Source organism: Schistocerca gregaria, chromosome 1, assembly GCF_023897955.1.
Source record: "Schistocerca gregaria isolate iqSchGreg1 chromosome 1, iqSchGreg1.2, whole genome shotgun sequence".
Lineage (NCBI taxonomy): Eukaryota > Metazoa > Arthropoda > Insecta > Orthoptera > Acrididae > Schistocerca > Schistocerca gregaria.
Window position 1 is genome coordinate 531,066,501 of NC_064920.1, and position 25,898 is coordinate 531,092,398.

The 25,898-nt window shown below is 43.1% G+C and overlaps 1 protein-coding gene across 1 annotated transcript in view; it reads left to right on the forward strand.

Annotated features, from left to right (window-relative positions):
* Nucleotides 1-25,898, forward strand: part of LOC126358277 (odorant receptor Or2-like) — a 137,754-nt gene that overhangs the window by 103,633 nt on the left and 8,223 nt on the right. Inside the window, exon 8 of the mRNA XM_050007538.1 lies at nt 6,661-6,816. Within this exon, the coding sequence (XP_049863495.1) occupies nt 6,661-6,816 (156 nt within the window). The remainder of the gene's footprint in view (nt 1-6,660; nt 6,817-25,898) is intronic.

A 25,898-nucleotide genomic window follows, 5' to 3' on the forward strand; every position in this document is an offset into this window, starting at 1 on the left:
TCCTGGGACAATGAATTCACGGTGTTCTTATTTCAATTTCCAGGAGTGTAGTCTCATTTGATACTAATAAAGGCTGTGGATACCCTGGTAGTTCGTAATTTTGTCTTCAGCTTTAACATCTTGTGGTTGTTGGACGATGTGATCACATACTTGCAGTGGTCTATCATTTTCTTTCTCCATTCCCAATTAGTAGTAAATCATTCCGCGCCAATCTTCTGAAAAGTACTGTCACTTACGCCTACTCAGCTTTGATTTTCAGGTTGACTTGGCTTTCATTGTGGGCTACGATCCTTGCTGTCACCGACGTCTTACGTACCTACTTTGCGAAGACTGCTATTTCAAGTATTAAGAGTCGCGTTTTTTACTCAAATTAACACCTTAGTGATGACTTTCTCAACAACCGAGTAAAACAGTAATTATTGGGCAAAAATATGGAAGACGGCGAGAATTTTTTTTTTGGGGGGGGGGGGGGGGGGGATGATTGGGAATTGAATATAGGGATGTTCTCTTTGACTTAGTCATCGAAGATCTTCATAGTGCGTTTTGTGCTTATCGCGGACCTTCCTGTGGATCTCGTCTATATGGGGTTCCCACGTTAGTATCGGGTCCAAGATTACGCCGAGATACTTGGCGGAACTGCGCCAGGGGGCGGGGGGGGGGGGGGGCGTGGCGTTGAGGGGGTCCGCATCTCCCGATTCTCTGGTTGATCAACATAGGCTGTGTCTTTTCAGGATTGATGGTGATACGCCAGCGACGAACCCAGGATTCTGCGTTATCTAAAACCCTTTGTAATCTACGAAAGACCAGGTCCTTATTCGCATTACGAGTGTAAAAGGCGTCGTCGTCAGCGTATTGTGTTGTGTGCACCAGGGGGGCCGTTGAACTTTCCGCAGCGTACAGACTACAAAACGGGCCCCAGAAACGATCCCTGTGGCACCCCAGCACGAATACGCCTTTTAGTAGAGGTGGCTGTTTCTACCTTGACAGGGAAGGTTCTATTCGTGAGATAGCTTTGGATTAACCTGACTATGCTCCCGGGGAACCCTTGTGTGTGCAGCCTGTATAGTAGTCTTTTATGCCATACTGAGTCGAAGGCTTTGACTACAGAAAGTAGCACTATCCCGCCTCTGTGGTTGAAGCCTTCTGTGGTTGCTTCCACTAGTCTCATGATCTGTTGTGGGACGGAGTGCTTCTGTCGGAATCCGAATTGAAAATCCGGCAAAAGTCGCACGTTGGTGATGTGGTCTCGTATGGGAATAAGCAGGAGGCGCTCATAGATCTTTCTGAGAGTTGGAAAGAGGCTAATCGGCCTGTAGTGCTACGGGAGTAAAGGGTCTTTCCCTAGTTTGTGTATCGCCACCACTTCCGCGTGTTTCCGGTATGCTGGGAACTCGCAGGTAGGAGTAATCTCGTTGAAGACGTTCGCGAGGTGTTCGATAGCCGAGGGCGGCAGGTTTTTAACTAGCTGGTTGGTACCACAGTCGTGTTCTGGCGTCTTTTTTTGTAGGGAGGGACCTAATTGCCTTTGCCACGTCTTTGGGGGCGAAAAGTGGGGGTTCGTCCTCTGGGTCTACCTCTACATGCTCGTCATCCTGGGGTTCTGCCGCTTGAAACTGCTTCTCGAAGGTGTCGGCGAGGGCGTTGGCCTTTTCAGCACGGCTGTAAGCCAGACCCCTCTCGCCGTGCAAAAGCGGCAGCCTAGCACGTCTTTTGGTAAATTGTTTGCCTGCTTGCCATGGTGTGTGATCGTTTACTTTGAGGGCTGTAAGGCAGTTTTGCCATTGCTGGTTTCTGTGCTCACTGAGTGCTACCTTCAGCTCTCTCTGTAGACGGTTGAGCAGCCTCCTGGCGGCCTGATTTCTGGTGATCTTCCACTCTTTTGCCACTCTGTTCTTGTGAAGGATTTGAGCTAGGATTTGAGCTAGTAGTAGATGTTCCGGGAGTTGTACTTGTGGGGGTTGGCCATCCCTTTGTGGTGGAGTGGCATCTTTCGCTGCCTGCAAGATGGTTCCTGTTATGTCTTGTAGCACTTCCACACATCCACATCATCTACACTCCGCAAGCCACCCGATGGTGTGTGGCGGAGGGTACATTGAGTACCTGTATCGGTTCTTCCTTCTATTCCAGTCTCGTATTGTTCTTGGAAAGAAATATTGTCGGTATGCCTCTGTGTGGGCTCTAATCTCTATGGTTTTATCCTCATGGTCTCTTCGCGAGATATTCGTAGGAGGGAGCAATATACTGCTTGACTCCTCGGTGACGGTATGTTCTCGAAACTTCAACAAAAGCCCATACCGAGCCACTGACCGTCTCTCCTGCAGAGTCTTCCACTGGAGTTTCTATCATCTCTACCGACGATTAATTTTATATAGTCATTCCATTTTAAATCACTCCTAATGCCTACACCCAGATAATTTATGGAATTAACTGCTTCCAGTTGCTGACATGCTATATTGTAGCTTAATGATAAAGGATCTTTCTTTCTATGTATTCGCAGCACATTACACTTGTCTACATTGTGATTCAGTTGCCATTCCATGCACCATGCGTCAATTCGTTGGAGATCCTCCTGCACTTCGGTACAATTTTCCGGTGTTACAACCTATCGATATACTACAGCATCATCCGCAAAAAGCCTCATTGAACTTCCGATGTTATCCACAAGGTAATTTATGTATATTGAAAATAGCAACGGTCCTACGACACTCCCCTGCGGCACATCTGAAATCTTACTTACTTCGGAAGACTTCTCTCCATTGAGAATGACATGCTGCGTTGTGTTATCTAGAAACTCTTCAATCCAATCACACACATGGTCTAATAGTTCATATGCTCTTACTTTGTTTATTAAACGACTGTGGGGAACTGTATCGAACACCTTGCAGAAGTCAAGAAACACGGCATCTACTTGAAAACCCGTGTTTATGGCCCTCTGAGTCTCGCGGTCGAATAGCGTGAGATGGGTTTCACACGATAGTCTTTTTCGAAACACATGCAGATTCCTACAGAGTAGATTTCTAGTCTCCAGAAAAGTCATCATATTCGAACATAATACGTGTTCCAAAATTCTTCGACGTTAGAGATATAGGTCTATAGTTCTGCACATCTGTTCGACGTCCCTTCTTAAAAACGGGGATGACCTGTGTCCTTTTCCAATCCTTTGGAACGCTACTGTCTTCTAGAGACCTACGGTACACCACTGCAAGAAGGGCGGCAAGTTACTTCGCGTACTCTGTGCAAAATCGAACTGGTATCCCATCAGGTCCAGCGGCCTTTCCTCTTTTGAGCGATTTTAATTGTTTCTCTATCCATCTGTCGTCTATTTCGATATCTACCATTTTGTCATCTGTGCGACAATCAACAAAAGGAACTACAGTGTAGTCTTCCTCTGTGAAACAGCTTTGGGAAAAGACATTTAGTACTTCGGCCTTTAGTGTGTCATCCTCTGTTTCAGTACCATTTTGATCACAGAGTGTCTGGACATTTTGTTTTGATCAACCTATCGCTTTGACATAAGTCAAAAATTTCTTACGATTTTCTGCCAAGTCAGTACTTTACTTTCGAATTCATTGAACGCCTCTCGCATAGCCCTCCTCTCACTACATTTCGCTTAGCGTAATTTTTGTTTGTCTGCAAGGCTTTGGCTATGTTTATGTTTGCTGTGAAGTTCCCTTTGCTTCAGTAGCAGTTTTCTAACAGGGTTGTTGAACCACGGTGGCTCTTTTCCATCTCTTACGATCTTGCTTGGCACATACTCATCTAATGCATATTGTACGATGGTTTTGAACTTTGTCCACTGATCCTCTACACTATCTGTACTTGAGACCAAACTTTTGTGTTGAGGCGTCAAGTGCTCTGAAATCTGCTTTTTGTCAATTTTGCTAAACACAACAATCTTCCTACCTTTCTTGACATTTCTATTTACGGCTGAAATCATCGATGCACTAACGGCTTTATGACGGCCGATTCCCTGTTTTGCCTTAATTGTTTCAAATAGTTCGGGCCTGTTTTTCTCCAGAAGGTCTAATACGTTATCGCCACGAGTCGGTTCTCTGTTTAACTGCTGAAGGTAGTTTTCAGATAATGCACTCTAAAAAATTTCACTGGATTCTTTGTCCCTGCCACCCGTTATAAACGTTTGAGTCTCCCAGTCTATATCCGGTAAATTAAAATCTCCACCCAGAACTATAACATGGTTGGGAAATCTACTCGAAATATTTTCCTAATTTTCCTTCAGGTGCTGAGCCACAACAGCTGCTGAACCAAGGGGCCTATAGAGACATCCAATAACCATGTTTGAGCCTGCTTTAACCGTGACCTTCACCCAAATTGTTTCACATTTCGGATCTCCGTCAATTTCCTTCGATACTATTGCACTTTTTATCGCTATAAACACACCTCCCCCTTCACTGTCCAGCCTGTCTCTGCGCTATCTATTCCAGTCTGAGTTTAGAATTTCATTACTGTTTACATCTGGTTTTGCCAACTTTCCGTCCCTAGTACTATGTGGGCATTGTGGCCGTTTATTAATGAGAGCAGTTCTGGGACCTTTCTATAGACACTCCTGCAGTTTACTATTACCACATTAATATTGTTATTCCCTGTTGCGTTTTGCCTACTGTTACCTTGTCGCGTCTCAGGAGGCGTCTTGTCGCGTCTACGGAGGGAATTCTCTAACCTAAAAAACCCACATGTGCACTCCACACGTACTCCGCTACCCTTGTAGCCGCTTCCTGTATGTAGTGCACGCCTGACCTATTGTTCTACTGTTTCGGCAGTACGTGGCGGAGCGCAAGCGATATCAAGATGCGACAGTTTCTCGGTATCGCTCCCAGTCAGTACGTTTGTAGGACGTCTGGTACCGTGGAAGTTCTACCCATGCTCCCAATCGATGTCTAGAATCACTGAGTTGTGATCGGAGGACATTCTGTTGATTGTCCTTGCGGCCACAAACCCCGCGATCATCCTATGTCTAACACGTCGGGCCTACCTCCACTTTTTGGAAAGTGTGTGGGCTCGACCGGACATCATGTTTCGAAGTGGTGGTCGCGCCCTAGTCTTTGCAGTTTGGCACCTGCTCTGGAGGTTACTCTAGAGTTCCAATCGGGGTGTTTGCCTCAATTGCTTCGATTTTATTGGTAGCTGGTAAGAATACCTGATGGTGGGGGATCCCTCTTTTTATGTATATGGCCACTCCTCCGCCTTGGGTTGGCCTGTCTTTGCGATAGCTAACATAGTTGGGAACTGTCGCTTTTATTCCCGGTTTTAGGTGGGTTTTCCTTCTCATGCGTACGTCGATGGAGAACTCCTTCATGAGTTCTCTGAACTTGACCTCTTGATCGACAATGCCGTCTGCGTCAAAGACGCACATTGTCAGCCCTTGGATATTCGGTCGTCTATCCATGATGTGGTTTTGTGACTACTGAGGAAGTAGCAGAGGGGAGCGATTGCTGGACTGTTGCCTGAAGGGCAACGAGAATCTGAGTGTTCTGCTTCTGGGCCTCCCTAGATTCCTTCATCATTTCCTTGACGAAGCTCATGGTCTGGACCGTAATGCCTAACAACTGATCCGAGTGGATGGAGTGTGTGTGGGGTTCCCTATAGCTTCCTCTGTCTTGGTGGACCTGGTCGTTGTTGTGTTTTTCCCGGTGTTATTCTGGTGTCTGGTGTTGTGGTGACAGAGCTTGCGCCGATTTTCTCGACGTTTTCGTGGCTCTTTGGTGGAGAGACCACTTCTGCAAATGTTGGCCTTGGAGTGTCAGTTTTGTCTGTGTGTGTTGTCCTGTTTTGTCTCTCTGTGTGTTATTGACGTCCGTCAGTCGGGCTTCGATTCCCTGTGCCGACGGTCCGATTGCGGCCGCCGACGTTCCGTCTGCTAGCGCCGATGCTCCGATTGCGGCCTCCAACAATCCGTTTGCGGGCACCGACGCAGGTCCGCGCCGTCCCCGGCGTCGCGCCGGGTGGTGGAAGATGCAGAATCTCGTGGAGTGTCCCCGGCGGCCTTCGTGGAAAGATCTTTTTTCGCTTGGGGCGTGATTCCTTGATGGAGCTAAGTAAGGGTTTCCATGCCTTGCTCAGCTGAAAACCTGTGTCTCGGTTTATGGGATTGTCCGTTACGTGAATATCAATGGCGTCCTTGAAGATGCTGTCCCAGTAGAAGCTGGTAGGGGCCAGAAATGTGTTCCTCAAGAACGGGCACAGCAACCGATAGATCCAGACAGCCTTCAGACGACGGAAACGCAGCAGAAACCCAGATGAAGAATAGTTAAAGATGATGAACCAGGCCTTGCCTTTCTACCTTATGCAGGCAACGTGACGTCAAAAATTGGGAAACTGCTAAAACAACACAAAATTGACACGGTCTACCGACCACCGTCCAAGATACGCGCCTTACTGGGGACGGTGAAAGACGGATTTGGCCTGAAGAAAGCGAACGCATATAATATTCCATGTGGTTGCGGCAAACCCTACGTCGGTCAAGACGTAGCCTCTCTGTCGTTTCTAGGCCTCCGGTTAACATACAATACAATACAAGTAATGAAACAGTGTTCTAAATGAATGATGATTCACAAGTTTTGCCTTTTAGACCAGGGTCACTATATTGTGCAAGCACTCTTCAAACATCTTTTGTACGATATTCAAAACACTAATTTGTTTCAGAGTGAGAGACTGGCTCGGACGGCCTACAGTTGCAACTGGGTTGACGCTGACGCCCGTTTCAAACGAGCGCTCCTCTTACTCGTGACGAGAGCATCGCAGCCCCTGGAGTTCTCAGTGGGGAAGCTAATTAAGCTGTCCAGGGAGACATTCTTGAAGGTGCGCTTCAGTCAATTTGCTGTATCTTTTAGAAACTAACTTCTCATTTGAAAACACTAAGCACATTTAATGCAGTAAATTGGATTTTTCAGTCCAATTATGTCAACATCTACATAAATAAAAACGTAAATACTTGTTTTCTCAAAACCGTGTGTCCCCGAAAGCTCTTGACCGATTGCTTTGAAATTCTGACACGGCATTGTATTTCTAAATCAGAGGTGTTTTTAGATATCTGTTTACATAATATTTGATATATGTAACTTTTTTATATTTTTGTAACATATCCCTATTATTGAATATATAAAAAATTATATATCACATATGTTAAAAAGTAGGTATGTAAAAATATCTCCGAAAGCTCTTGACCGATTGGTTTGAAATTCTGACACGGCGTTGTATTTCTAAATCAGGGGTGTTTTTAGATATCTATTTACTTAATATTTGATATATGTAACTTTTTTTATATTTTTGTAACATATCCCTATTATTGAATATATAAAAAATTATATATCACATATGTTAAAAAGTAGGTATGTAAAAATACACGCGTATTCCAATGCAACGTTGCGTCAAAATTTCAAAGCATTCGGTCAAAACCGTTCGGAGATTTGTGATTAGGAACACATACAGTTTCTATAAAAGTACAAACGAAGACGTTCGTTTCTTCAGAATCTTAAATCTCCGAAAGTTCTTCACGGATTGCTTTGAAATTTTAACACAATATGTCATTCGAGTAATCACGTGTATTGATATAACTGCTGGAATGCCATCTGGTATATATTTAATAGAAGGGGAAACGTTATAGAAATGAAAACGTTAGTTTGTTCAAAACGGTTAATCTCTGAAAGTTCTTGACTGATTGCTTTGAAATTTTGACACAATGTTTAATTCTAATACGGGTGTGTTTTTAGGTTCCTAATTCTTTCATATATGTATGTTTTAATACATATAATATATAGATATATAGATAAAATATGAAGGAAACGAGTAAAGTTGTATTTATGGTTTATTGGTTTGTGATTAAAGTACTTCTACAAAACCTGAATTTGCAATAACAATAAACAAGGCTCAGGGTGATAGAGAGAGGGGGAGAGGACATGGACAAAAGGTTGTGAGGAAATGGACATAAACGGGATGGAAAAGATGGAGAGAGGATGCAAGAGGAGATGGAGAGAGAGGTTGGACGAAATGATGGATCGATAAAGGGGGAGAAGGTGATAGGGGGAGAGTGGGGGCAAGAGGAGATGGGTAGAGAGGGGCGAGGAGAAGATAGACAAAGAGAGGGGGAGGAGGTGATGAACAGAGAGGGGGGCAAGGAAGAGGAGATGGACAAAGAAAATGCGGAGTGAAGATTGACAGAGATATGGGAGAGAAGGAGACTAGGACCTATATCCAATTGCCGTAGTACTAGAAGCATGTGTATTCCCTTTTCTTTCTTTTCTTTATTCAAGCAGACTCAGCCACAGCAATGCACGACCGCGTACAGCTAGTAACTGATAAGAAATCAGATTATGCAAAGAACTGGCGAGGAAAGAAACATACTATTGAGTCAAAACATTGTAGTCACCTGATTAATAGCGTGTTGATCCACTTTTACAATGCAATATAGCAGCTATTCCGCGTGTCATGGATTCTACAAGTAACTGGTAGGTTTCTTTAGGTATGAGGCACCAGGTATCTACAAAGGGATCACACAGTTCTCATAAACTATGGGTGTGGAGCTGACACCCGGTAGCGTCCTAGATGTGTTCCATCGGATTTGGTGACCAAACCATCGACATGGGTTCACTATTACGCTCCTCAGTCCATATTAGCACGACTGTGTCCTTGTAACACGGATAGCTATCCTACTGAAGATGTCATCGCCATCGAGAAAGACATTATGCATGAGGAGATGCAGGTGTCCGCTATATTCTTCACATAGACTACAGTTCTTCGATTAGACACCGAGACGAATGCACAGTACTGCGCTCACTGGCACGCATCCGTGGCACACGGTATGTCTCGAGCTGCCTTTCGCCTGGTTGACAGCGTATGCGGACACGACCATCGACCTGCTATTACCAGAAACATGTTTCATCTGAGCTGGCGACGCGTTTCTGTTGATCCACAGTGCAATCGCGATGATCCTGCAGACTCTGAAACTGTAACTGTCGACTTCGTTAGGTGAACATGAGCTGTGGGCGTCCAACATCCCCATTCATAAGGTGCCCACAACACAATGAGACAGCATTCAGTCTCGTGGTGGTCAGTGGTCACAGTGGTTTTGCTCGTCAGTGCGCGCGCGCGCGCGTGTGTGTGTAGGAAATACTAACTAGAAGAAGGTATGAGATAACAGTATCAGGGACTCTAGTTAAAACATCAGAGAATAATATCGATAGTACCAGGAGGAACGTTCAATAAGCAACGCAACACTTTTTTTCTGAAAGCGGGTTGGTTGTATTCAAGATTCCAATGGTTCAAATGGTTGAAATGGCTCTGAGCACTATGGGACTTAACATCTGTGGTCATCAGTCCCCTAGAACTTAGAACTACTTAAACCTAACTAACCTAAGGACATCACACACATCCATGCCCGAGGCAGGATTCGAACTTGCGACCGTAGCAGTCGCGCGGTTCCGGACTGAGCGCCTGAACCGCTAGACCACCGCGGCGGGCCAAGATTCCAATACCCAATATTATTTCCACTATTTTAGCTACACGATGCTCTCTCCGTTCAATGCGAAGGCCTTACATCACCTTACATGAGACGGCCTGTATGCCCGCGTGGTACCGCTCTACTGGCCGACGTCGGAGCACACCCACCTCCCCCCCCCACCTCTCCCCCCACCCCCACACCCACCCACACATCATCCATGTACTGTTTCCCGCGGAGTGCATCCTTCACTAGGGCAAACATATGGAAGTCGGAAGGCATGAGATCTGGACTGAAGGGTGGATGAGGAAGAACAGTGTCCGAATTGGCTCAAATGGCTCTGAGCACTATGCGACTTAACTTCTGAGGTCATCAGTCGCCTAGAACTTAGAACTAATTAAACCTAACTAACCTAAGGACATCACACACATCCATGCCCGAGGCAAGATTCGAACCTGCGACCGTAGCGGTCGCTCGGCTCCACACTGTAGCGCCTAGAACCGCACGGCCACTCCGGCCGGCAGTGTCCCACTTGGTGGACTAGTGTGTCAGCACTACCAACAGAGACGTCCAGTTGAGTAGGGAGATGTTTGATTGTGATCCGTCGATTACCTTGAATGAGTGTGTTCGCACGTTCTGACATTGTAGGAGCCATAGGTGTATGTGACCGGCCAGCACGTGGGAGATGGGACGGCTTTCTGCGACCTTTTCGCGATTATAACGGTCTCCTCGCCCAACGTCTCACCTTTCTCTTGTTATCTGCGAGCTTCCGTAGACATTCTGTAAGCATCTGTGAATAAGTCCGACGCTCTAGTTTTCTGCCAAAAGAAACTCATCGACAGCTCTTAGCTTGAAACTCACCTCCCTATAGACGCTATTTTGAATTATACATATAGCGCTGTCACCTACTGGAGGTTCATGAAACTGTTGGGTCTGAGGCAAGGATATTCCTCGATGTCCCACAGCATATTCCGTATATTTTCAGCGGAAACTGAAAGAGAAAAAAATGTTGCATTGCTCTGTCATCCACCTTATATAAAGGTCAAAAACTGCAAGGGAGACAGATATTGGAATATTTATCACGAATAACGAAGACGCAGTGTGTACGTGCTACTGTGACGTGAAGGGGTTGGCACAGGGGGTCGTGGCGGGCCGCATTAACCACTCAGAATGCTGAAAACAGAAAACGTATTGCAGAGGAGATGGTGGGGAAGACGACGATGTTTCCTAATAGCATAATAGGACAAATTCTTGACCTATTATATATGAACCAGAATTACTTGTCACTGAGTTACAGAAGGTAAAATAAAAACGTGAACAGAGAGTATAAACGCTTGCGTGAGAACTGCTGTACATGAACTGTTGACGTCACTCAACGATACCCTTACCCTCTAGGAAAACACCACAGGCGTTTCTGAAGTTATTATCTGATCTCGCCGGTAACTTTGCTAACAATGGAGGCCACGACGTTGTGATCACAGATTTACTTCAAACTTTGCACACCTTCAGTAGGCCAGTAAGACAACATAATACTACATCAGCGACCGCTACGCACGTTAATTGGCAAATGAGGCCTGCCTCTTATGTCTGCACCTCGAAACGTGGAGTTGCAAAGTAGTTCCGAAGATCTTACCGGATTGCATGTATAAGGGATCTCGCAAATCACAACAGGCTGTAACATTACATGAGTATGTCCTATATAGTCGGATCTACTTTGCGTCACGTGAGTGTAGGGGAGTCGAAACCAGTAGTGACCCATGACGTCATATCAACTTGAATTTTTTTTATACTTGTCATTCATTTCTAAATTTTATTGATTATTTACAGAGTAAAGAATTTAATTACGTACAACATTTAATAGGTAACGAGTTTTAATGAGATAGATATAAATGTTTTGACATAGCAAATAACCTTGTTGCATTATGCACGGTATGTTTTTTCTTTGTAAGAAAAAAATAAAATTTCCGTGTTGTTCGAGTGCGTGATCAATTAGTAGCCGTCGAGTGCGGATCTGCTGTAGCTTTCATGAATGGGCATATAATTGTTAATTTACAACCCACAGTTGATTTAAAAAATTATTCTAGGGAACCACAACCCGACTATGGTGCAAACAAATCCCGCGCGAATTCTCAAATATCGGCGCGGAGTTTAAGATACGCGGCTGGATATCGGGCGTTATCGTCGCGTGTGTGATTCAGTAACATTAACCGCAATTTACGGACATTAGCTTGATAATAACTATCAAAGACTTATATGAGCGACATAGTAATCGTCTTGATGCTTAAAGCAAGCGAGTAGCGATTTACTGTGGGGATACGACAAATATTAATCATTGCATAATCAGCTTGTTGATACGGTGCTTAGCAACTCATAAACGGACAGACAGTGATAGAATTATTGAAACGATCTTTTAAGTATTAATGACCACTACACACACATTAAAAACTAATTACTCTGACTTGGATTGGATAAGTTTTTTATTTAAGCTAATTGGTATTAATAAACTTCTTACGAGGTTGAAATTTCATCAATGGTATCGCGCTCATTCAGTTAGTAGAACGATAGATAGTACTAGCTACGCTTTTGTAGTTTTAAAAGAAAAGAGAGCACATACCTGTTTTTATTTTGAGAAATGTTCGTACTTCAGTCTTCTCAAACCAGAGGCACGAGTCATGCTCCCTCTCAGTACTACGACATAGTGAACCACCACACATATGTGCCCCCTTCTCACTGCATTTCTGCATTGAAAACCCTCAGTTATAGCCGCGGTACGAAGAAGGAAGAAAGAAGAGGAAAGATCAGCGAAAGAAAAAGAGCAACGAGAGAAGGGTAGGTCACAAGGCATACATTTTCAGGAAAACTCTATGCATTTCTTCATTTACATGTCGATAGTTATAAGTAAGTTTCTTATAGTAATTAAATTTAATTAAAAATAGTAAGTAGTCAAATACCATGAAACTCACTAAAACTTCGTGCAAATACACGTGTTTTTTTATTATTTTACCTCTCAAGTGACATAAACTAAATAATATGGTCAGCGAAGAAAAAAATATAGATTAAAAGCCAAGTATTAGCGGTAGTCGATCCATCGCTTCATACACGTTCTTCTTACGACGATCAAACGCTAATCATTTTTTTCTTGTGTTCGTTGCATTCGTTTGGGGCGGATTTCCCATGACACCCGTTCAAGTTCATAGTTGATCCATTGACTCAGGTTATCATTACAGAGGGCAGCTACCCTCTGACCGAACACACTGAGCTACCGTGCCAGCACCATTTGACCACTATCAATTTACCTTTCACTTCCTACGGACGCATACATCCGTTACATAACAGACACATGATACTTCTCTTGCGATTTTCTCGAAATTGCCACAGTAGTACATGTTACCACTTCCACATTATGTTGTTTTAATGGCCTACTAAAGGTATACAAAGTTTGAAATAAATACGTGATCCCAACGTCGTTGCCTCATGTTGTTATGTGCGAACGCTGTAATGGAGATATTTTCTTTTCTACAAGAAATTTTGAACAGATGAACAATCGTATCTATCATCACCTTGCAACGTTTGCCACGCGTATTTAGAAACACTGCGTAATTTCTGATTGTGTACACAGATAGTCACAGACAGCCATTATCAAATTCGTATTACGTGAGAGAAATATGACAATGTCCATAGTTTTACGTCGTCGTGTACACGTATTAAGAATGCATCTATAACCTTATTAACGATATGAAAGAATATAATTATGTCTCGATTTACCGATCCTTGCCTCATATTAATTAAATTCAGCGCGGAAAAATGACTGGTCTAGCTAGACCTGTCACTACATAACGTTTCTCATTTATACACATTCACGTTCCTCCTGTATGCTTTTGAGTGACGTCCAGCAACCTCCAGTACCTTGTCTCCTGAAATCCAGCATTCATCTTTCAATCCATTTTCATTACAGTCATAATTACGCCCTGCACTCCTGTCTTTTGGCTGATACTTGTTTCTTTCCCTCTTTCCCATACTCATTCCCAACAGGCATCCCTCCATTGACCTCTCAGCGTCCGTTAGTTACGAGGTATGTCCACAAAGTTCCGTTTGGTTATATAAAACAAACATGTACAGATATAGAAAAAATATTTATTGTACAAAAATCTACAACTGTTGAACTACTTTTCTACATAGCTTCCGAAATTTTCTAGGCACTTGTCATAGCGTGACACTAGTTTTTGTATGCCTGAAAGTTGCCACCTGTGTATTGAACCAAGTGGTAACATGTTCTTTCAGCTTATCATCATCGTTGAAGTGTTGACCACCAACGACAGATTTTAGGTGTAAGAAGAGATGAAAGTCGCTAGGAGCGAGGTCCGGGCTGTGTGGTGGATGATCAAACGCGCGCGTGCCAGTGAACCAGTTCACCAGTAACCATAGACGGACGTCCACTTCGTTCTTCATCGTGAACTTGATCACGTGCTTCATTGAACAGTCTGACCCATCTTATAACCAGTGAATCACTCATAGCATTTTGTCTGTAAACCTCGCAGGTTTGTCAATGAATTTCCTTTGGTTTGACTTTCTTTGCATTTAGAAAACGAATGACAGATCTGATTTCACACGCGGCGGCATTTTCAATTACAGCTGATATTATAAAGAAGCACTACAAATCACACGTCGGCAGCAGTGATCTGAAAATGGCGTACATGTCTTCTTCTTGAGTCAGTGTAACTGCCGCCTATGCTGGGAACTGTGTTCGTAGCGCTGCCGCGGATAGAAGTTGAAACTGTGGGCGACTCTCATATTTTATTGATTTTCGGATTAAAAGTTAACGTATTAATGGCGAAAGTTGGAACTGGTAGTGTATATTGATTTGAAATTTTATTTTTATGGGCATTGGAGCTTGGTTTCGAAAACCTATTGAGTTTATCAAAATCCGTACAAACCTGAGTTACCTTCATTTTTTTCTTCTCCATCCAGTCGTTGTTTTCAACAGTCGAAATTACGAAATTTCACTTAGTTCTCGGACTTGAAATTACTTGATAATATTTTCTTTTTCATATATTGATTATACATTATTTTATTAGAACTGGTTTTGCAGCTTACTTTCGTCTTGCTATATTACCAAGAAAAGGAAAGCGGCTCAGATGTGTTTCATTAAGTCGTATTACTTATTTGCTTTTCCAGCTTAATGATCGATGGAGAATTAATTATTACATGTGTTGTTTGTATATATCTAGTTTATTTGGGGCACGGAGACATTCTTCTCACGGTTTTTAATTGATTTAAGAATATATAATGTTTTTATTACCTTATGTTAGGTGCTGCAGTCGTATAGAATTGTTTGAAAGACAAGGTCCTACTTATTTCCTTTATTGGCCAATTTAGGCGTTATGCTGCTTTCAATTTGTCACTTATTACTTTAGTGTGGTGCGTTAAATACATATTGTACGTACTAATTCCATCAGATTTAGAATAGTACATACTGATCACAGCACAACAAAGTAATAAGTGACCACTTGAGAACCGCAAAACGCCGAAATTATCCAATACTAGGACAATTACAATCATAAATAATTCAAGTATTTGTGTGAAAAAATGTCGTTATTTAAATACTTTTATGGCATAACGTACACAATCAAGCACTTAACTTGAATTCAAAATAAAAACCACAAAACTGTTACATGCATGCCGTAATTTGATAAGGTACAAATCGCCATACAAGCACCCGTAAAATTCCCTTGCTTTCTTATTTCCCAGTTCTTCAATTACATCCGACAGTTTCATGCTTTACAAAAAGTCCATTTGTTCAGCCGCGGTCCTCTCCTACTGAGTATTGTTAAATATAGCTTTAAAGGCTGAGATGGGAAAAAAACTCCATCCGTCTGATGTACCGCTTACTGGCAGTATCAGATGAATTCCCCATTCGAAACTGAATGAAAAAGGATACGAAATGAAGAAGTTGGAAATGACAATGGTTAAAACTACAATTAACACCATACCGAAAATGAATGGTATGTAAATAATAACATGACGAGCATTGAAACGGAAAAGATAGAAGTTGTTTGTACGAAAGCGAATGAACAAACTGGCAACGAATGAATAATTCTATATTTCGAAACAAAATTTATTTTATAGGAGATTTGTCCAGTCAAAAGGTTTGCTCTTAACTACTCCTTGCATGTATATAAGTGTGTATGTATTGAACTGGGGAGCTAGAAACGACGGAGAGGCTTCGTCCCCGCAGTAGCCCTCAGTGGCTCACAACCCCACAACAGGCTACAGCAGTCCACTCACCCCACCGCCGCTCCACACCGAACTTAGGGGTATTGTGCGGTTCGGCCCCAGTGGACCCCCTCCCCCAGCCGCCTTTCCCATGATCGCCCCTCCCCCTACCTCCCGCCGCCCCCAGGAACGTCTCATTCCAGACGATTGTAACCCAATGTTTGCTTGGTAGAGTAATTATGGTGTACGCGTACGCGGAGACGGTGTTCGCGCAGCATCATCGACATAGTGTAACAGAGAACCGGCCCGTATTCGCCGAGGCAGATGGAAAACCGCAAAAACCACCCACAGGCTGGCCGGCACACCGGAGTTCGACACTAACCTGCCGGGCGGATTCGTGCCGGGGACCGGCACGCCTTCCCTCTCGGAAAGCAGTGCGTTAGACCGCACGAACTGCTCCTTGGACGACAGATGTTTCAATTGATATCATCGTGCTTTCAATGAGTCGCGTAAGATTACGTGCCTTTGCAATACAATTGCCATAAACAATCACGAAGGCTCTACACAGCAGATGCTGTCGAGTGTCGTTTTGCTACTCAGCTGCTGAGATGCTTCCAGTTCGCCATTATTAGTGCTCTCCCGACAACGACGAAGGTACAACAGCGGTGACGAAATAGGAGTTGGAACAGCTGTTGGAAACGCTTTTGAAACCAAACTACGAAGTCCGTTATACTTCTAGGAAAATGCTGGAAAACACTAATTGCGCTAGACAGCTAATATTTAGCGCGGGATCATCATAAACAGATCGACGGTAAGTTAACGTGACTGTGACCATGGTGTAGGAATATCTATGGAATAGGCTTTCAGGTACACCAAACAATATTTATTGACAATGTACAGTCTTTAACATAACATCTGAACCTAGCCGGACGCCGGACGCCTGATTCTAACGAAGGGAACATTGCAAGCGCCATAACCTGATTTCCCAGAAACTTCGCTCAGTGGAAGAGGAGTCAAAGAAAGCGAACACATGACTCAGCGTATCCGTGGATACTCGACAGCTTCTGAGAAAAGACGGTCAAAGCTTTCGAGGTTTTTAATGTGCCTTTAGCTCGCGTTGATCTCAGCCGAAATGGTGGCACAGTGGCTAGCGATGCAGCCTTTCGTGTCCCGTGTTAGAAACCCCATTATTGACTTTATTTATTTTTTCATTTATCTACTCATGTCCGTAGAGGCTTAGTACAAGAATGTTTATCAAGCTACAAGATACAAGGACGTTGTATTAATGTACAATTACAACTGGGTTTCACAATGTCATACATTTATCATACAATACATGTGTGTATCTTATTTTTAAGGATTATAATTTTTAAAATTCTCATGTTCTTCTATTTCATTCAAGTATAATTCTTATGTTAATTTTTGTATTTCATTCCTATGTTTAATCTTCAGGAAGATGTGGTTCATTGGTTTGGACGATACGAATCGTAGAAACATTCGCAACATAGAAATTCCGAACACCACAATTATCGCACGAAGGCAGGTTTGCCGCAGTGACATTTCATCGTACGAATCTCACTCGGGAAAGAGATGTCGTTATCTTTGCTGAAGATTTCTCGCGTTGGCACTAATTTCGCAGCAAACCACACATAACGAATCACTTTACCGAAAACTGGCGCTTGCAATTGATTATGAATCAAGGCACACTACAGGATTTTTTAAAATTCATTCACAAATCAAGCAATAAGTGACCAATAAAGACAACGCTATTTCAATATACACCGGAAAACATTAGTTTAGTAATCTTATACGGACACTAATAGATAAAGGAAAAATAAAAACTTCTAAAAAACGGTCGATTATTTACGGATAACCCCAGACAAGTGTTCGCCTGTTTTGATTCTGTTCCACTGCGCGAAGTTTCTCGTAAATCGGATTATGGCAGTTAACGTGTTCTCTTCGTAAGACCGCGCCGATCGCGCTATGGCCACGACGATAATTCTGTTAAGTCCGGCTATACGCACAATCTGGAAACACAGTAGGCTGTACAGTTCGTGTAGGAATTCTTATCTTCTGTTCGAATTGTTATGCTACGGACAGACCCATAGTCTAGAAGTAAACAGCGCGTCTTTTGAATACAGAGTCTCTCGGTCGAAAGTGATGATCGCCTAAATTATTTTAACGCCTTTCATCCTTAGTATAATAGTAGAACAGGTGCAATTTATTTCACTTTCTGCCACACCGGTAATAAAAGTTCCGTCCAATAACATTTTTGCAAAAGATTTCACGGCAGACTGCTTTTGAAGACCGCATGGTTCAGACCTCTCCTGGATACAGTTGGTAGCGCCTGGCAGCGGCTGCCGTGGCTGCTCTCCCTTACCTTCTGTGGAATGCGTCAGCCACCTCTCATCGTTCTGCATAGTACAAAATGCTTTACTGTTGTTGAGCGATGCTCCACGAAAAGTGTCTACAATTGGTCTTCCACGCTCGATAGCAATGAAGGCAAACGATGCGTCTTAATATAATTGTATTAGACTGATAGGTAAGACACGAGTACGGTTAACATTAATTATATAGAACAGAATGAGATTTTCACTCTGCAGCGGAGTTCGGGTCTCGGTCGGGTACACAGTTTTAATCTGCCAGGAAGTTTCATTAATTATATAGTTTGTGATACAATAAGAATACCTCATTACATTGTTTAACGTTGTTATTAATGTTTTGTATCTCGATTTTTTGCTTTTAAAAGCTATTCTTCATGAAATTTTTTTCGTCTGGAATTGTTTTCGAGACCCCCCCCCCCCCCCCCCTAGACCCCTAGACCCCGCGGCTACATAGCGTGGCTGTTTTACTGTCATGAATTTTAATGTTTTTGGAAATTTGTAGTTTCTATGGAATCAAACTGCTGAGGTCATCGGTCCCTAGGCTTACACACTACTTAATATAGCCTAAACTAACTTACACTAACGACAACACACACATACACACCCGTGGCAGGACTCGAACCACAGACGCAGGGAGCTGCGCGAACTGTGGCAAGGCCTCCTAGACCCCGCGGCTACATAGCGCGGCTGTTTTACTGTCACTGTTTAATTACTTACGGTAAGTGTATGCGATAAATTGTGTGAATACCTTACAGTGCATGCAGTATAGCACAGCAGACACACTGCACATTTTGAGGTCTATGTATGGAATCATCGAGAACTTAACACTGATCGATATTGATTCAATCAGATTTAAACCAATAAAACCGACTATTTTTAGTTATCCAGGGGGGATGGAAGTCGCTAACGCTGGTGTCAGCAAACGCCGACAGGTATGGCTAATTTCTATTATAACGATTTAGCACAAAGGAACTGTACTACCGAGTATTTGAAACGCTGGTACATTAATATCCGGTGTAGCCGCTCAGCCCCGATCTACGATATTTCCGAAACAGGGAAAAAACTTGATGGTGGCGGCCCCCCCTCCCCCCTTCGATCGTTTCAGATAGCACGTCAAAAATTTAAAAAAATTGATGTCTCAGTAATATGTTCATTTTGTAGTGCACATATTTCTGAAGAGTCTGATATACAAGCGTGTATGTTCGAGGAAATGTAAGACATGTTATTTGGTCTTAAGTGTGCCAAAGTGCAGTGCCACGCCTCTTCACACAACGTTCTTATATCGGACGTCGCTGTATTTCCCTCTGTCGAATTAAAACATGTACATTTTGTAATGGAAGCCATTAAAGCTACATTTAGGAGAGTGGAAATTAAAATGTCCTGTGGTTCCTCTCATGCTTCCCGTCGGCGCGTTTGACATCTTGCCAACCTTTCTTTTAAAAAAAATAAAAAAAAAACGAAAAAAAAGTCGCTGTTAATACTTGGTGGGATTGTTTATAGCCGGGAGCATAAGGTATTTTCAGAAAGTTTGCACTCTTTATTGCCTATTAGCTAATAACTTTTCCTTTTTGTGATACAAATTTAAGTATAGGAAACGTAAAAGCAGTAAAGACAAGCAAGAAAGTACACATTTCATCAGTACTTAGGGCCCAGCATTTTTTTCTCTCTAATCTGCCTACAGCTTTACACGGTGTGCTGTTCTTTCTGTGAAAGAATATATTACCTCATCAAAGTTCGTAAAGTTCGTCAGACGTTTCGCTACATGCAAAATCGAAACGTCGTTGCCTCATACTGAAAAAGCTGTTAATACGAATAGCACCAAAGACTGGTATGGTTTCTCGATTTGATGACGTCTATTTTGTCACTGTTTGCTAGATAAAACGAAATAGACTTTTTTAATATTTCAGCAGTTGTAACACACGCAACATAAGTGAGACTGTTTTAGCAGAAATTGTCATTTCTGCCTACCTCATTTACATAAATAACACGACAGAGTATAATTCACGAAGTACCAATATTAAATGCCTGTTAGGCCTACTATAAGCAAAAAGTTTTATCTTAAGAAATTGTTTCGCATTTCATTCAACGCTCCAATTGAAAAGGAGAAGTACGAAATTTTTCTATAAATTTGGAATCGTCATATTCTTCCATTAAATTTGTGTGATGTCCACGCTTCTTCTTCTTCCTCGTTCTAACAAACAGTCTTGTCATAACTAATTCTGGAACTATTCGTGCCATTGTCAAAATTTATTCTCCGGTTAACTTCACTAACCCTGCCAGAATCACCCGTTTAGTTATCCTGCGTTTTCTCCTGGTTAGGAGTTATTATGCCCCGTTCAAAGCGTTTTCCGTCCTATTCCGAGAATGGAACTTACGCGGCTCCTAACAGGAGACTCACAGCTGGCCCTTAGTATAGTAGCAATATGGCTAAAATTTGTCAAGATTTCATTTTCTTGGATACACCGTGAAGATTAATATATAATCCTTCTTAACTGTCATTCCTTTTAGTCTTTTGTTTTCACTCCGGTAGTCGGTATCTATAGATTTCGCTAATAATTATAACAACGCTGATCATTCGCACACCCAATCAACCACCTAAACAAACAGCGACTGGCATTCATCCGTTCGGGTGTATTCGGCTCAGATCTTATAATCCTATCCCCTTTAGTTTGCGGAAAAGTTTTTTTTTTTTCCCTAGGTGCGACGCGGATTCCCCTGACAGAGACATAACACACACTATAAGCGCATTAAAATATAAACTTATGATTCGGTCAGAAATTAACTTAGAATATGTTCAGAAATGTTCAAAAATCAAACATATGAATAATCAATAGACCAAAGTGCGCTGCATGCTAGGCGCTTTGTGAAACAAGGTTTTCTCCTTAAAGAGTGTGAATTTGGCGTCCCCCACGCCCCTGAAATTGTCGACCCGGGAAGATACACCGGTTTGCCGGCCCCCCCCCCCCCCCCCCCCTCCGATCCGGACCTGTAACCGCCAGAATGTTGAAGGCAAGAATGCATACGTCCATTCATCGTGCTGTACAGGTGCCGGCTGTCAGTTACTGGGATGGAGTTCCATGCCTGTTGTACTTTGTCGGCCTATATAGGGACAGCTAAAGCTGTTTGTGGATGACGCTGGAGCTGACGTCCTGTACATGCTCAATTCCAGATAGATCTGGTGATGAAGCAGGAGAACACGTAGACACGTTATCCTGTTGGAAACATACCCCGAAATGCTGTTCATGAATGGCAGCACAACAGACTGATGTACAAATTTCCGGTCAGAGTGCGTGGGATGCGTATTCAAATTTAGGCAGAATACGGCACTGCGGTTGACAACGCCTATGTAAGACAAGTGTCTGCCGCAGTTGTTAGATCGCTTACTGCTGCTACAATGACAGGTTATCACGATTTAAGTCAATTAGAACGTGGTGTTATAGTCGGCTCACGAGCGATGGGACGCAACATCTCCGAGGAAACTAAGAAGTACGGATTTTCCCGTACGACCATTTCACGAGTGTACCGTGAACATCAGTAATTCGGTAAAACATCAAATCTCCGACATCGCTGCGGCAGGAAAAAAATCCTGCAAGAAGTGGGCTAACGATGATTGGGGAGAATCGTTCAACGTGACAGAAGTGCAACCTTTCCGCAAACTGCTGCAGATTTCAGTGCTGGACCATAAAAAAGTGTTAGCATACAAACCATTCAACGAAACATCATCGATAAGGGCGTTCGGAGTCGAAGGCCACTCCTGTACCCTTGATGAGTGCACGACACAAAGCTTTACGCCTCTTCAGGGCCCGTCAACACTGACATTTTGGTGTTGATGACTGGAAACCTGTTGCCTGGTCGGACGAGTATCGTTTCAAATTGTATCGAGCAGATGGATATGTACAGGTATGGAGGCAACCTAATGAATTCGGGATCCTTCACATCAGCAGGGAACTGTTGAAGCTGGTGGAGGCTCTGTAATGGTGTGGGGCGTGTGCAGCTGACAGGTGACACGTACGTAAGCACCCTGTCTGATCACCTGCATGCACTCATGTGTATTCTGACGGACTTGTGCAATTCCAGCAGAACAATGCGACATCCCATACATCCAGAATTGCTAAGAGTGGCTCCAGGAGCATTCTTCTGAGCTTAAACGCTTCCTCTGGCCACCAAACTCCCCAGACATGAACATTAGTGAGCATATTTGGAATGCCTTGGAACGTGCTGTTCAGAAGAGATCTCCACCCCCTCTTATTGTTATGGATTTATGGACAGCCCTGCAGGATTCATGGTGTCGATTCCCTCCAGCACTACTTCAGACATTAGTCGAGTCCATGCCACGTCGTGTTACAGTATTTCTGCTTGTTCGCGGGGGCTCTAGACGATGTTAGGCAGGTGTACCAGTTTTTTTGGCTCTTCAGTTTATAATGTATGCTAATTAGCATATTCATTCCTTTCGCATTGATCCCCTCCTGTTTGGTCCCTAAATGATTCATTCGAACAGGAGCAGAACAAAAGTATCAAACTTCCATTTACAGTTGTAACATTATAACCAGCAGCTGATCCAATTGTAAACCATGATTGTGGTCACAAATTCGAAGCTATCTGTAGCTGTGCAGAGTCCATGCCACATGTTCGATTGTTGTTTAATATCCAATTTATCTGTTATCACTAGGGCTGTTGGTAAAATATTGATATATATATGCTTTCAAGCATATATCGATATGTACGAGGGTAATCCCAAAAGTAAGTTCTCCTATTTTTTTATAAGTACATAGACCTGTTTATTTCTGCAATGGTTTACGTCAGTTTACAGCTTCAACATGTAGCTATTTTTCGACATAATCACCATTTCTGTCGATGCATTTTTGTAGACGCTGTAGCAGTTTTTGTATGCCCATGTCATACCAGCTCACCGCCATGCTGCGAAGAAGGATGTCGCCACTGGCGTGATCGTTGCCCGGTCTCAGATGTAAAGTAGTATGCCCAGATTTCGTCACCCGTAACAATTGAGTCCAGAAAGTTGTCCTGTTCGGCTGAAAGGCGCTGAAGAAATGATGGGGAAGCATGAACTCGTTGCCGCATGTCGTCCTCAGTCAGCATGTGTGGCACCCATCTTGCGCACAGCGTCCAGTAATTAAATGTTTCCGTTAAAATTCTGTGAGCGGTGCTTCGGGAAACCTCAGGAACCAACGTGCAGAGATCATCCAGGGTGATCCGCTGATCTTCACGCATGCTTTGCTCAACCTTCAACACTGTCTCCTCAGAAACTGAAGGTCTCCCGCTCCTTTGTTCGTCGTGAATTTCGGTCCGACGAGCTGCAAACTCTCTACACCACTTACGAACATATTTGACATCCATGCACGACCCACCATACACTTCCGTCAATTGGCGATGGATTTCAATCGGCGCAGTGCCCTTTGCGTTCAAAAACGGAATAACTGCTTGCAATTCGCACTTGGCGGTAACAACCAACGGGACCTCCATTCTCTACGGCGCCTCAGCTCGGCGAGCATAGGTTCAAATGGCTCTGAGCACTATGGGATTCAACTGCTGTGGTCATCAGTCCCTTAGAACTTAGAACTACTTAAACCTAGCTAACCTAAAGACATCACACACATCCATGTCCGAGGCAGGATTCGAACCTGCGACCGTAGCAGTCGCACGGTTCCGGACTGCGCGCCTAGAACCGCGAGACCACCGCGGCCGGCTGATCACATAGGTTCAATCGTGAGTAAAGAAAGTAGCAGACTTTGGTTCATTGGTAGGATACTAGGGAAATGCAATCAATGTACAAAGGAGATTGTTTGCAAACCAATCTTGTGACACGTCCTGGAATATTGCTCAACTGTGTCTGACCCATACCAAATAGGACTAGCAGGGGGTATTGAATATATACAGAGAAGGACGGCATGAATGGTCACGGGTGTTTTTCACCCATGGGAAAGTGAGATGTTGAAATATAGACAGAAACAATCACGAGAAAGTCTACTGGTAAAGTTTCAAGAACTGAGCTTAAATGATGACTCTAGGAATGTGCTACAACCCCCTATGCATCACTCATATAGGGATTGCGAGGATAAGACTGGATTAATTACAGCACACACAGAGGCATTTAAACAGTCATTTTCCCCGCTCTTCATATGTGAAAGGAACTAGAATATAATGTGCTAATAATGTGGGACATACTCTTTGCCATGTACTTTACAGTGGTTTGCAGAATGTTGTTGTTGTCTTCAGTCCTGAGACTGGTTTGATGCAGCTCTCCATGCTACTCTATCCTGTGCAAGCTGCTTCATCTCCCAGTACCTACTGCAACCTACATCCTTCTGAATCTGCTTAGTGTACTCATCTCTCGGTCTCCCTCTACGATTTTTACCCTCCACGCTGCCCTCCAATGCTAAATTTGTGATCCCTTGATGCCTCAAAACATGTCCTACCAACCGATCCCTTCTTCTAGTCAAGTTGTGCCACAAACTTCTCTTCTCCCCAATCCTATTCAATTCCTCCTCATTAGTTACGTGATCTATCCACCTTATCTTCAGTATTCTTCTGTAGCACCACATTTCGAAAGCTTCTATTCTCTTCTTGTCCAAACTAGTTATCGTCCATGTTTCACTTCCATACATGGCTACACTCCAAACAAATACTTTCAGAAACGACTTCCTGATACATAAATCTATATTCGATGTTAACAAATTTCTCTTCTTCAGAAACGCTTTCCTTGCCATTGCCAGTCTACATTTTATATCCTCTCTACTTCGACCATCATCAGTTATTTTACTTCCTAAATAGCAAAACTCCTTTACTACTTTAAGTGTCTCATTTCCTAATCTAATTCCCTCAGCATCACCCGATTTAATTTGACTACATTCCATTATCCTCGTTTTGCTTTTGTTAATGTTCATCTTATATCCTCCTTTCAAGACACTGTCCATTCCGTTCAACTGCTCTTCCAAGTCCTTTGCTGTCTCTGACAGAATTACAATGTCATCGGCGAACCTCAAAGTTTTTACTTCGTCTCCATGAATTTTAATACCTACTCCAAATTTTTCTTTTGTTTCCTTTACTGCTTGCTCAATATACAGATTGAATAACATCGGGGAGAGGCTACAACCCTGTCTCACTCCTTTCCCAACCACTGCTTCCCTTTCATGCCCCTCGACTCTTATTACTGCCATCTGGTTTCTGTACAAATTATAAATAGCCTTTCGCTCCCTGTATTTTACCCCTGCCACCTTTAGAATTTGAAAAAGAGTATTCCAGTCAACATTGTCAAAAGCTTTCTCTAAGTCTACAAATGCTAGAAACGTAGGTTTGCCTTTTCTTAATCTTTCTTCTAAGATAAGTCGTAAGGTCAGTATTGCCTCACGTGTTCTAACATTTCGACGGAATCCAAACTGATCCTCCCCGAGGTCTGCATCTACCAGTTTTTCCATTCGTCTGTAAAGAATTCGCGTTAGTATTTTGCAGCCGTGGCTTATTAAACTGATAGTTCGGTAATTTTCACATCTGTCAGCACCTGCTTTCTTTGGGATTGGAATTATTATATTTTTCTTGAAGTCTGAGGGTATTTCGCCTGTCTCATACATCTTACTCACCAGCTGGTAGAGTTTTGTCATGACTGGCTCTCCCAAGGCCTTCAGTAGTTCTAATGGAATGTTGTCTACTCCGGGGGCCTTGTTTCGACTCAGGTCTTTCAGTGCTCTGTCAAACTCTTCACGCAGTATCGTATCTCCCATTTCGTCTTCATCTACATCCTCTTCTATTTCCATAACATTGTCCTCAAGTACATCGCCCTTGTATAAGCCTTCTATATACTCCTTCCACCTTTCTGCCTTCCCTTCTTTGCTTAG